Source organism: Alligator mississippiensis, chromosome 15 (genome assembly GCF_030867095.1).
Source record: "Alligator mississippiensis isolate rAllMis1 chromosome 15, rAllMis1, whole genome shotgun sequence".
In the NCBI taxonomy this organism is placed as follows: Eukaryota; Metazoa; Chordata; order Crocodylia; family Alligatoridae; genus Alligator; species Alligator mississippiensis.
Window position 1 is genome coordinate 26,068,182 of NC_081838.1, and position 13,619 is coordinate 26,081,800.

Consider the following 13,619-nt stretch of genomic DNA (forward strand, 5'->3'; position numbering starts at 1 on the left):
CTGACCCCCTGCCATAGGCAGGAATGAATGCTGTGTTCACAAGACCCCAGACAGGTGATCATCCAACCTCCTCTTGAATATGCCCAAGGTCAGGGCGAGGACCACTTCCCTGGGAAGTTGGTTCCAGATTTTGGCCACCCTAACTGTAAAATATTGCTTTCTGATCTCAAACCTAAACCTATTCTCCATCAGCTTATGACCATTGTTCCTTGTCACTCCAGGTGGTGCTGGGGAGAAAAGGGCTCTGCCTATTTGCTGTTGATCCCCCCTGATGAGCTTGTAGGCAGCCACCAGGTCCCCCCTCAGCCTCCTCTTGCTGAGGCTGAAGAAGATTTTCCCCTTGTTAGCTCACTCACCCCAAGTCACCCCAGCTGGGACTTAAACTCACATCTCCCACATGGTAGGTAGACACTCTGGTGGCTTGTCTTGGCCTGCAGGGAGTCTGGGGGCTTGGGGCTCCTCTGTAGTACAGCAGGGGATGGGGGTGCTCCAGAGTCTGCACCCCCAACCCCATGCATCCTGCAGGGCAACACAGGGCCCCTCCCTCTGGGCACCCAGGAGCAGGGTGGCTGCGGGGGTCACAGCTCTGGCAGGTGCTTGCAGGCACCAGGAGCCCTTTGGGCATAGCAGACCTTGACCCTGGGTGTTCTCGGGTGCAGAGGCTGGGAGCAGGACTGTCTGGGAGAAAAGTGAGGCAGGGAGAGAAGCACGCCCCTCCCAGTCAGGAGCTGCTGCAGGATGCTTGGAAGGAGTGGTGGGGGCATGGAGGCTGCCTTTTAGGGAGGGGCAGTGGGGGATGGGCATCGTGGCAATAGGGGAAGGTCACCACCACAGGGTTAATGTTGGCGCCACCCCTGGGGAGTGGCAGGGTCAGGTGCCAGGTGCTGAGTACAAGGTACAGACTAGACAGAGGGGCTGGGGCCAGGGCAGTCTGCAGCTGGTGAGTCGTTGGCAGGGGGTGCAAATGGGAGGCATTTAGCCGTGGGGGTGCCCAGCTCCAGCCCCTGGGCCTGTGCAGCCCTGGGGACCAGGTCCTGCCAGTGCCAGAGCCAAGGGGTGCGAGGGGCGTGGGGAATTGGCCCCCTGTTCTGGAAGCTGGTGAGGTTTGTGGCCCAGGACCAGCCCAGCCCCTGTAGCCCCTTCCCCCTCCCTGGGATTTGCTTTGCTCCCCTCCTGCCTGCTTCTTCCAGCTGCAAATGCAGCCATAGCCAGGGCGAAGTCCAGCAGCTTTAACAGCTGTCTGGGGAAATCCAGGCACCTCCCCCAGAAAGGCTCAGGGCAGCTAAACATAAAGCCACTGATAATAGCTGAGAGATCACGATATGGGGATCCCTGCGTACAGCCAAACACCCCTAGACCTAGCCTGGTTTGGACAGGGAGGCCTCACGCCCTCGCTCCCGGGATGTCCAGCCTTGCCCCATGGGGAGGAAGGGCCAAGCTGCAGCCACGACCTCCCAGGAGTCTGGCAGGAGGCTGCTCTTGGGGTGACCGGTGTTGGCTGGACCCTGGACCCCCAGAGGTGCCTTCACCAGGGGGAGGAGCAGAATGACTCAATTCAATGCAGCAGCCCAGGTTGGTCCTGGGCTGGGGAGACCTGGAGGGTGGGAGCTGCACTGGGTGGACAGTGTTACCACAAATGGTGCTGCCCTGTGGGGAGCAGCTCTCGGCCATGGAGGCTTTCAGAAGCTGGAGCCTGCTGGAATGGCCTCCCCTTTTCTCATTCAGATTCATAAAGTGCAGTCCAGCGTTCGGCATCTTTGCAGCTCACCCCATGCCACCTTAGCACTTTTTTTCATGTTTGTGTTAATGACCCCAGGGCTGTGATACTAAAGGTGCCACTAACAGGGAATCCTGGGCAATGAGGGCTGCAAGGGACCTTGCACATCTAGTGCAACCCCCTGCTTTAAGCAGGACCGGCCCCACTAGACCATCCCGGCAGGGCTTTGTCGAGCTGTGAGTTGCAGCCAGGAACACCTGGAAGCCAGTGCAGTCCCTGGAGCACAGGTCTGTGTGCACCTGGAGACCCAGCCCTGGGAGAACACAGGCACCGTGTCCTGCAGCAGTCACTCAGCACTCTCCTGGTCCCCAGAGCTGCAGCCCAGCGCCCTGCTGCCAGCCACCCAGTCCCAAGACCCTGGCTTATGTTGCAGGGCACGATGGGCACTGAGTACATCACCTACAAGGGCATGCTCTTCCCCCGCTTGGACTACTCCCCAGAGACCATTAGCTACCTGCAAAGTGAGTTCCAGGTGCGGGATGACGACGTCTTCAATGTCACCTATCCCAAATCAGGTAGGAATTGGGCTGGGGGCAGGGGTGGGGAAAGAAGCCTGGATGACTGGGGTCCAGCCCAGCTTGGGGAGGGAGCAGGGGGCAGGGGATGAAGTCTAGGGGGGATTCTCAACTGTTTTCCCCCCAGGCACCAACTGGATGCTGGAGATCCTGAGCCTGATCCGCTGTGATGGGGACCCCAGCTGGGCGCGCAGTGTGCTGAACTGGGATCGGGCCCCCTGGATCGAGTCCAACAATGGGCAGGAGGCGGCCCTGAAGTACCCACCACCCCGGCTGCTCAGCTCCCACATGCCTCTCCAGTTCTTCCCCAGGTCCTTCCAGGGCTCACGGGCCAAGGTGAGGGGCAGTTGGTGCAGGTCGGAGCTTCCTGAGAAGAAGGGGGTCTCCTCAGTATAGGTACAGCAGTGTCTACACTGTACATGTGGATGTACTCTGCACATCCAATGTTGGGTCACGAGGGATGATATTCAACAAGATCAGGCCCAAGAGGATCCTGGAGGGGCTCCCTTGAGCCTGGCACTGCCCAAGCCCCAATCCTTTCCCCACACTGCAGCTTCACCCACAGGGAACAAGCTGGATTTTGCCCTTGGGGTAACCTTGCACCCCCAGGAAATCTTGGTCTCCCCAGACCTTACAGAGGAGCCCTACAGCCATATGGGAATTCACTCCCAAGGTCCACAGTATTTGGGAGCCGCCGTTTCCATGGAATGAAACACTCGAAGGTGTCAGTCACTCAGGGATGACTGCCCATCCAGGCCAGGATGGGTGGTGTGGCTTTTAGAGCAGGAGCTCCAGCCCCTTCCCATGCAGTGAAATCCATAACTAGGATAGAAGAGAGGTTATCAGGACCACGTTGCCAGGCACTCAGGGACCATGGGGCACATGGCAAGGGCAACCCTAGCAGGGACCATAGGAAGGTTTCCCCTGCAGGCACCAACCCCAGGTTCTCTTTCCCAGGTCATCTACACCCTGCGCAGCCCCAAGGACGTGGTGACTTCCTACTACCACTTCACCCACATCATGCATGCATTTAAGGACCATGGGCCCCTGGACGCCTTCCTGCAGGATTTCCTGAGTGGCAATGGTGAGCAGTGCCATGGGGTTGCTCTGCACAGCCAGAGACGTGCAGGACTGTCCTTTCCTGCAACCGAGGGAGAACCCAGGTGTCCTGGCTGCTCTCTGGGAAGGCTGGGGCTGGGCAGGGCAGCTTCAGGTGATTGCAGCTACTTCCTCTCCCTGCAGTGCCCTACGGCTCCTGGTTTGACCACGTGGCTGGCTGGCTGGGCCTGCGAGGCCAGGACAACTTCTTCTACATCACCTATGAAGAGCTGCAACAGGTACGCCTGCAGGCACAGCCAGCCTGGGCCCTGATGTCCATCATGAGTCCCCAAGGCTGCTTCTGGTGCTATACAGGAGGCCAGCCCAGCCCTGCCCAACCCTGGCAGGGAAGGTGTAAGGTGCTGGGTGAGACACGTACCCATGGAGCCCTCCTCATAGCCACTGGGTCCATCTCCCCCAGGCACCCCACCACTCTGCAGGCCTGATACGTGGGTTCAACCCTGCTCCCTCCTGTCCCCTCCTGGGTGTATCTCTGGGTGAGACATCTTCAGCTCCCTGAGCAGTGCAGGGCCAGGGGGAAGCTGAGACCTTGGCAGTGACCAAGCCAAGGAGCTTCCTGAGAGCCAACGGGGCAAGAAATGCTGGAAAAGACAAAGTTCTGTGGCTTTGCCACCTGATGAGTCATCTGGGCAGCACAGACCGTCCCTCCCAGGGACAAAACCGTGCAGACTGGCTTCTGCACAAGGGTTTTCATATCCAACTTGATGTCGGAGTGAAAGGAGGAAACAGACAGAAAAAGGTGCTGAGCTAGTGCTGAATCAGTGAGAACTTGGGGAAATAAGGCAACTGGGCCCATTGAAACAGTTGTGACTGTAAAAGAAAGAGACCTCCTTCTTTTCAGTGTGTGAAAAACCATAATTCACCTGACCCTCCTCCCTCCCTTTCTGCTTCAACTGTCAGGGGCGTTTTAAGCCTCCCCTAGGGCCACTGGGTGCTGGCTGCAGCCCAGGTTGGGGATGGGGACTGGGCTGTGCCAGTGGTCCTACTGGGACCCACCCTGCAGGGTCCTGGCTAGAGGGTCTTGCCCCTGTGCTCAGGCTCAGCCCAACACCATACTGTGGGCAGGAAGGGATTTCCCGCCTGCTCAGACTGGTCCAGACTGGGGGGCATGGCTTCGGCCTGGGGTCTCTGGAGAGTTCATGAACCACCCCCACCCCTAGGCAGCGGCAGGACATTGGTGGCCATGGCCCCACTGCTCTCCCAGGGGCAGGGGCAATGGTGATGCCTGGGGCTTTGTCGGGGTGATGATTGTTTTACTAAGGGCTTAGATGATGGCTTGTCTGGGCTGGTTTGGACAGGGCTGATCCTGCCTCAGGCCAGGGTTAGACTGGATGTGACCCTGCAGGTCTCTGACAGCCCAGCTTCTTCATGATTTTATCACTTCCTGGCCCCACATGAGCCCCCTGACACACTCATGTCTCATGCACCCTCTGATCCAGTGTCTCCCCCCAGGACTTGCGGGGCAGCGTGCAGAGGATCTCCCGCTTCCTGGGGAAGGAGCTGAGTGAGCAGCAGATCTCCTCGGTAGTGGAAAACGCCTCCTTCCAGACCATGCGGAGAAACAAGATGTGCAACTTCTCGGAGGTACCGGACGAGTTCATGGACCACTCGAAGGGGCAGCTCCTGCGGAAAGGTGAGCTCTGGGCTAGTGCACAGGAGGGACGGACCTGCCAGAGCTGTGGGGGGACCTGGGCCTGGGTTGCCAGGGGCTGCAGATCAGGAGTGAGGGGCACCCCAAGACTGCAGGGGCCCTTGAGACTGCATCAAGCTCAAGGCAGCTCACAGCAAGCATATGGAAGAAGATAAAAGGTGCCAGTGACACAAAGACCAATAAACTCACTCTCAGTGAGGCCCCCAACTTGGTGGTGGTGCCAGAGGATTTCAGATTATAGGGTCAGAAGGGACCTATTAGATCATCAAGTCCGACCCCCTGCCCTGGGCATGAGAGAGCGCTGGGTTCAGGTGACCCCAGCCATGTGCTTTTCCAATCTCCTCTTAAGTACCTCCAAGGAAGGGGGCAGCACCACCTCCCTTGGAAGTATACAGGCAGTCCTCGACTTACGGCGATTCACACTTGCGGTGCTCCACCATTTACACCCATGTTATTACTTATGGCACTGGATCCAAGCACTTACGGCGCTACAGGGAAACTTACAATTAGAAAAAGAGGGCAGCAAAACAAATCTCCCTGGATCAGTTCCTCAAAAAGCCATCAGGTGGCCCTAAGTCTCCCCAAAATCTCCCCAAAGAAGCCCTTCTGAATTCCATGACCCCGATGAAGGTGTTCCTTCACCTTCTGGTTGAATAAATGTTATGTGGTTAGTTACTGTATTGCCCTGTTTAATTGATTTATATACAGTACTCTTTAGAAAGCTTTGTACTGTGCAGTGTATATCATTTAAAGTTGATTAAATAGTTGATTTAAATATAATGTTTATGGTCATTTCTATAAAAAGTTGGGCATCAGGCCCTTGATCAGGAACGTAACCCCCCATTATAACATTGTTTCTATGGGAAAATCAGATTCGGCTTGCATCATTTCGACTTACAGCGCCTTTTCCAGGAACATAACCTGCCGTAAGTGCGAGGACTGCCTGTATTCCATATTTTGGCAACCGTCACTGTAAATCATTTTTTCCTGATGTCCAGCCTAAAGTTGTTCTCCTTCAGTTTGTGGCCATTGCTTCTACTTACCCCGATGGGTGCCCTGGTAAACATCATATCCCCTATTGCCTGCTGTCCCCCCTGATGAGCTTGTAGACGGCCACAAGATCACCTCTCAGCCTTCTCTTGTGGAGGCTGAAGAGATTCAGGTCCCTCGATCAGTCCTCATAGGGTTTTTTCTGTAGGCCATTAACCAGATGGGTGGCCCTCCTCTGAACCCTCTCCAGGTTATCTACATCCCACCTGAAGTGCGGCACCCAAAACCGGACGCAGTCCTCCAGCTGCGGCCTGACCAGTGCCGCATAAAGGGGAAGTATCACCTTCCTAAACCTGTTTGTGATTCACCTGCTTATGCAAGGAAGGGTGCGGGTATAGCTTTACCTCCTGCCTCACCACACTGGTGACTCATGCTCCTTCTGGAGGCGACTCCGACTCCGAGATCCCTTCCCGCGGTTGTGCTACTTAAAATGGTCCCTCCCAGGCTGTAGGGGTGTTGATGATTCCTCCTCCCCAGGTGCAGCACACGACACTTACCTTTGTTAAACTGCATCCTATTCTGTTCCGCCCACTTCCCCAGCCTGTCCGGACCTGCCTGGATTTGCTCCCTGCTCTCTAGTTTGTGTACCTCCCCCCATAGTTTGGTGTCGTCAGCAAACTTGGACAGGGTGCTTTCTACTCCCTCGTCCAAGTCACTAATGAAGATATTGAATAGCACCAGTCCCAGGTCAGAGCCTTGGGGAACTGCGCTGCCCACATTTCTCCAGGTAGAAACCGACCAATCCACCACCACTCGCTGGGTGCATCTCATAAGCCAATTTTCCACCCACCAGACTGTGTAATAATCTACATTGCAACTGTTTAGTTTATTCAAAAGGTTTGGGTGTGGCACTGTGTCAAAGGCCTTTTAAAAATCTAAGTATATTACATCTACCTCTGCTCCTTCATCCAAGCATTTTATGACCTGGTCGTAAAAAGAAACCAGGTTAGTCAGGCAGGATCTGCCTGCTTTGAACCCATGCTGGTTGCCCCTTAGCATTATTTTACCCGCTGGTCCCCACACAAATGCGACCCTTAACAATTTTCTCAAAGGTCTTGCCAAGGATAGAAGTGAGACTAACCGGCCTATATTTACCTGGTTCCTCCTTCACCCCCTTCTTGAAAATAGGGACCACATTGGCCCTTTTACAGTCCTCCAGGACCTGTCCTGAGCACCACGAGCGCTCAAACAGTCGCTCCAGTTGTTCTGCTATGACTCCAGCTAATTCCCTAAGTATCCTAGGATGAAGACCAGCAGGGCCTGCTGACTTAAATACATCCAACCCCTCCAGGTGCTCCTTTACTAGGTCAGCGCTAACAATTGGTGGGTTGGTATCTCTCTTGCACTTACCTAAAGTCCCATTGGGATGCATGCTTGTATCCGTGTCCAGGAACACAGATGCAAAGAAATCATTTAGGAGCTCCGCTTTGGCCATCCTATCTGTTACCAGTTGCCCTAGTCCATCTTGAAGGGGCCCTATGGTACCCTGCACTTTCTTTTTGCTTCTTATGTATTTAAAGAATGACTTTTTGTTATCCTTAACTTTTGCTGCCAGCCTAAGCTCCATTTCCATTTCTACTTTGGCTCTCCTCACTGCTTCCCTGCAAGCAGACCTGGCTGCCTGTTCCTCCCAGCAAATGTCTGGGAAGTTGAGGTCACCCAGGACAACCAGGTCCTTTGAACGCGCTGCCTCTGAGAGCTGTCCCAAGAATTCCAGGTCTAACTCATCCCCCTGGTGTGGGGGTCTGTAACAGACCCCCACTACCGAGTCCCTTTCTCTCCGACCCCCCTGTAATCTGACCCATACTACCTCAATTTGCCCTTGTTCTAGGCCCAACTTAACTACAGAAGATGTATATTGCTCCTTAACATAGAGAGCAAGACCCCCCCCCTCACTTTTTTCCCCCTATTCTGTCCTGTCTGTACAGCCTGTAGCCCTCAATGCCCACTGCCCAGTCGTGGGTAGGGTCCCACCAGGTTTCTGTTAGCCCAACCAAGTTGAATTCTTTGTTTGCAAGCAGGAGTGCAAGTTCCTTCTGCTTGTTCCCCATGCTCCTAGCATTAGTATGGAGACATCCAAGACCCACAATAGATGCCCAGGATCAGGGTGGGTGGCCCTGTTGCAGATCTGATGAGCTGCCCCCATAAGATGTGCAGGGCCTGGGCTATGCAGGGACTACTAGGTCCAACCCTGCAGCTTAGGGCACCCCTGGAAGGCTATCAGCACCCAGGGCATATGCAGGAGCATTATGCTCGTGTGCCCCTGGAGACCAACGGTGGGCAGAAAGCGGCTGCTGCATTCTGCACCAGCTGCAGTCTTAGGGGGGCTCCCTGGGCTCTGCCCACCTCTGTCCTGTCTGGATTCAGCTTCGACTTGTTTGCTGCAGTCAAGCACTGGAAAAGGGAGGAAGGCTGCAGGGCTTGGGCTGGGTGACAAGGAGACAGGGCTGGGTGTCATCGGCTTGCTGGTGGCCCTGGAGCAGGAGACCCTTTGCTCTGCTTCTAGCGTGACAGGGAGGCTCAGGGCACAGCAGACAGTCTCTTGCCAGGAGAAAGAAGCTGCAGGCAAAGGTGATGAAGAGGCAAGTCAGAGCACTATGCACCTGGGGATGACAGTGGACAAGCTGAATATGAGCCAGCAGTGTGCCCTTGTTGCCAAGAAGGCTAACAGCATACTAGGCTGCTTTGGTAGAAGTGTTGCCAGTAGGTCCAGGGAAGTGATTATTCCCCTCTATTCAGCACTGGTGATGGCACATCTGGAGTCCTGTGTCCAGTTTTCATAGATTCATAGATTCATAGATGTTAGGGCCGGAAGGGACCTCAATAGATCATCGAGTCCGACCCCCTGCATAAGCAGGAAAGAGTGCTGGGTCTAGATGACCCCAGCTAGATACTCATCTAACCTCCTCTTGAAGACCCCCAGGGTAGGGGAGAGCACCACCTCCCTTGGGAGCCCGTTCCAGACCCTGGCCACTCGAACTGTGAAGTTCTTCCTGATGTCCAATCTAAATCTGCTCTCTGCTAGCTTGTGGCCATTGTTTCTTGTAACCCCTGGGGGCGCCTTGGTGAATAAAACCTCACCAATTCCCTTCTGTGCCCCCGTGATGAACTTATAGGCAGCCACAAGGTCGCCTCTCAACCTTCTCTTGAGAAGGCTGAAAAGGTCCAGGTTCTCTAGTCTCTCCTCGTAGGGCTTGGCCTGCAGGCCCTTAACCATACGAGTGGCCCTTCTCTGGACCCTCTCCAGGTTATCCGCATCCCTCTTGAATTGCGGCGCCCAAAACTGCACGCAGTACTCCAACTGTGGTCTGACCAGCGCCCGATAGAGGGGAAGTATCACCTCCTTGGACCTATTCGTCATGCATCTGCTGATGCACGAGAAAGTGCCATTGGCTTTTTTGATGGCTTTTGGGCCCCCTGCTACAGAAAAGATGTGGCCAAGTGGGAGAACTGGCAACAAAAATGGTTCAGGGGCTGAGGAACATGACTTGTGAGGAGAGGCTGAAAGAACTGGGCTCATGTAGGCTGGAGAAGAGGAAACTGAGTGGGAATTTAATAGCAGCCTTCAACTACCTGCAGGGGGGTTGCAAAGAAGATGGAGCTGGACTGTTCTCCGTGGTGGCAGGTGACAGAACAAGGAGCAACCGTTTTGAGTTGCAACAAGGGAAGCTTAGGTCGGATACTAGGAAAGTCTCTCTCACTAGGAGGTGCTGGAACAGGCTGCCCAGAGAGGTGGTGGAGTCTCCATCCTGGGAGGTGTTTAAGACTCAGCTAGATAAAGCCTCTGCTGGGATGGTCTAGTTGAGGCTGGTCCTGCTTGGAGCGGGGAGGGGGGATGGACTAGATGAGACCTCCTGAGGTCCCTTCCAACCCTCATCTACCATTTGAGGCCTTGGGGTGAAAGCGAGACTCACAATGTCCAGAAAGCTGGCAGAGAGCTGCCAGGCAAACACACACTTAAGGACCTTCCCCAAAAGGGGGAGTTGGAAACCAGCCGCAGCTGTGTGGGAGCCAGGACCAGGCCATGGCTTTTGAGTAGCAGGCAGACAACCGCTGATTTAGAGGGTCTGCCCCCCGCCGCCCTGAAGAGAGGCACTGACGGTCCCCCAGGGCTCTTCAAAGCCAGGGTAGGCAGGGTCCAGTTCAGCACTGGTCACCCACACAGAGCTGTCACAGTGGGTCTCTGGGGGGTGCCCCAGGGACTAGTCTCTCACCTATCTCCTGGCTCTGCAGGGGTCTCTGGGGACTGGAAGAACCTGCTGTCGGAGGAGCAGGGCCGCCGCATCGACACCGTGTACCAGGAGTGGATGCAGGGGCTGGGCATCACCTTCCCCTGGGACTAACATCTCCTCTGTGTGACCCCAGCACAGGTCTGAGCCCCCGCATAGCCCAGAGTGGAGCAGGGAACAGCAGAGGGGAGCTGGAATGGGGGGTGGGGGATACCTACACAAACAAGCGCACACGCACACACACACACACACACACACATGCATGCACATACAAGCACACACGTATGCATGCATGCACAAACATGGACATATATGTACACATGCTCATACACGTGCAATGCACAAAGGACACCCTGGAATGTGTATATACATACATGCATACATATGCATATACATACATGCATATGCACATGCACACATGAACACCCATGTACACATGCACATGCACACGCACACCCACACCTACACATTTATATGTGTACACATGCACATACACACACACATTTGCGCACATGTGCACACACACATCCACAAGTGAACATGTGCATGCACATACAAGCCCACATGTACACATACATGCACACATGTACATACACATACACATGCTTGCACACATGCATGTGCATGCACAAACACATGCACATACATACATGTGTGTGCACATGCAGACAGACACATACACATCCATGCATATGCCTATACTTATCCACACACACACAAACACACACATGCACTCGCATGTACACATGCATGCATGCACACACACACCCCCCTACCCATGCACACATATACGCATACACACACACAGGCACCAGGAGTGTGGGCTGAAGCAGAAAACTGAGTGCCTCCCCTCCCACACCTGCAAGACACCGCTACTAGCAGGGGGAGGCCGGGACATGCCAGCTGCACCCATCTCTCCCCTCCATGCCCCTGCTGAGCAAGCCCAACTGAGTCTTCATCTTGGGGTCAGGCCCAACTTGGGGCTAAGGCCCCACACCAGCACCCAGGAGCTGCAGCTTCCATCCCCAACCAGGACCCTGCCCCTCTCCCCTTACCCAGGCTGTTTTTTCAGGCCTCCCTTTGTGGGGCGAGGGTTCACAACCCAGGCCTGCCCCCAGGCACCCTCTCCTGTTCCTTGCACAAATTGCACTGTTGTTTCCGACTGGGGCATTAACAGCATCATGCCGAAGCTGGCTTGCGTGCCACTCAGCTTTGCCGCCTCTCTGTCTTATGACGTGGATGCACTCGCCGAATTTTATTTGTTCTAGCGTCAGCCAGAGCAAGCATGGAAGCAACAGCATGGCGCTGCGAGGAAGCCATGGGGAGGGACGGCTTCCAACTCTGTCTTTTAAGAGGAGGTTCAAACTAGGTGGAAGGTAGCGAGGAAGCCCTTTGACCCTGTTGACACAAGGTTCATAAACATCCTGGAGCCACAGGGCCTCATGGGACCTGTGGAGGTCACTGGTTTGAACCCTGCCTGAGGCAGGATCAGCCCCATCCAAACCAGCCCAGACACATCCACATTGCAGCCTCTTACCAAAACTACTGCCCAGCTCTGTCTGAGTGAAGGGGCTCCTGTTTCCGGGGTGAGTGCCCATCCCTGTGCTCCGGGCTGGGTGACCGTCCATCCAGGTTTCACTGGGGCTGTTCCAGATCAAACGCCTGTCCCAGGTGTCCTGTCAGTTGGGGCCACTAGACAATGATGCACCGGGGGAAGGGTTTCAATGCCCCCGCTCCAAGCAAACCTACTGATCTCCTTTGCTGCACACCCCACTGCTGCTCTCTCACGTGCTCACCTGAGCCCAGAGAGAGCTGTGCGCTCAGGAGAGCAAGGCAGGGAGACAAGGTCCCATGTGCAGCCCAGAGAAACATGGTATTGCGTATTGCTGGGGCCAAGACCCCACTCAGCCGCCTGCTGCCTCCTCCGTGTTCTGGGATTCAGCCTCTGGGACATGCATGCACAGCCAGTGCGGCGTGTCTCCAGGCTTTTCAACAGGCCACACAATTGTGTGTCCACACACTGGGAGCACAGAAGGGCAAACAGACGTGCCAGCACACTGCCTGCACAGCCAGGCCGGTGTCAGACACAGCAGGACCTCCCTGGGTGCTCTGACGTGGGACGTGGCCCTTCCGTTTGGCACTTTCTTTTCTATTGCGAGACCAAATCCCCCAATGCACGTGCAGAAAAGGCAGTGAACGCCTGAGTGCAATGTGTTGCAGAAGACCCAGTGAAACTCTGGGAAAGGCCCTGAGTAGTAACAGCAGGACAGAAACAGGGATGGGGGTGAGCTCAGTGGGCACACAGCTTGCGGGGGTTAAAGCCGTGGCCAAAAAGGAGCAAATTCTCTGAGTTGATACGGAGAAGTCCCCAGGGCCAAGAGAGCCGGGACGTGTGTGATGCACTGTCTGCATCTGCTGGCACTGCTGAAGGGCTCAGAGGACTTCGGAGAAGCAAAGACCTGAGCCCCGGCTGGGAGCACCCATAGCTAGTGCAGAGGGAAAGTAGCTTGAGCTTTGGCTAATTGCCTTCCAGGGAACCCGAGGCAGAGCCCTTCATCCAACAGCTGCTATGAGCCTCAGAAGAGCCAGGCAAGGAAACTAAGCAGGTTATTGGGAGCCATGGGGGGCAAGGGGGAGAGATGCCTCGGGGAGCTGGGCACTCTCCATCCTTGGAAGGGCTCGGGAGGAGGCTGGACCGATGCTGGTGGGGGTTGATCTCGGTGCAGCGAGGCCTGGAGCGTGCAGTAAAGAGTGACAGATGGCAGCCAGGAGCTGCCCACCCACACGCGCACAGAGCATTAGGGATGACGAGGAACCTGAACCAGCAGGTGTTGGCGAGGACCATGCACAGCAGAGCTACCCACTTCACTGGGAGGGTTTGGACAGGGCTGATCCTACCTCGGGCAGAGGCTGGAGCCAGTGAGCTCTGGAGCACCCTCCTAGCCCTGCTGTTCTCGGGGGCCCTGGGCCTGGCTGCTGCAGGTGAGGGTCTGAGGTGGCCATTTAGGGGATGCCTCAAAGAACCACTGATATGTAAATGCAGGGAGCTGGAGTCAGTGGCCCTGAACCCGCCTGCCTCCCGGGCTCCTATCAGTGGCAGCAGCCATTGCAGGGCACTGCTGCATCTGCAGCTAAATGCCCCATCTCTCCAAGGAACCTCAGCCCTGCTCACAAGGGCTGGAGCACCCTGGGGCCCTCTACAAGGAGGACAAGGTGCCCCGCAGTTGCCCTGCACCGACTCCCCTCTCAGCCCACAGGGACTGGAAACCTAGTAAACG

At 55.6% G+C, this 13,619-nt stretch overlaps 1 protein-coding gene across 2 annotated transcripts; it reads left to right on the top strand.

The window, feature by feature from the left end:
• The first annotated feature begins 825 nt into the window (after positions 1 to 825).
• On the top strand, positions 826 to 11,550 carry LOC102566944 (sulfotransferase 2B1). 2 transcript variants are annotated; one of them, XM_014603395.3, is made up of 7 exons: positions 826 to 940; positions 2,151 to 2,292; positions 2,420 to 2,628; positions 3,250 to 3,376; positions 3,535 to 3,629; positions 4,864 to 5,044; positions 10,346 to 11,550. In XM_014603395.3, the coding sequence occupies exons 2-7, from the start codon at positions 2,157 to 2,159 to the stop codon at positions 10,453 to 10,455; spliced, it is 858 nt and encodes a 285-aa protein (XP_014458881.2). In that variant the 5' UTR covers positions 826 to 940; positions 2,151 to 2,156; the 3' UTR covers positions 10,456 to 11,550. The 2 variants fall into 2 exon arrangements, with proteins under 2 accessions (XP_014458881.2, XP_059574956.1); XM_059718973.1 differs by lacking the exon at positions 10,346 to 11,550 and adding an exon at positions 6,261 to 7,001.
• The last annotated feature ends 2,069 nt before the right edge of the window (positions 11,551 to 13,619 follow it).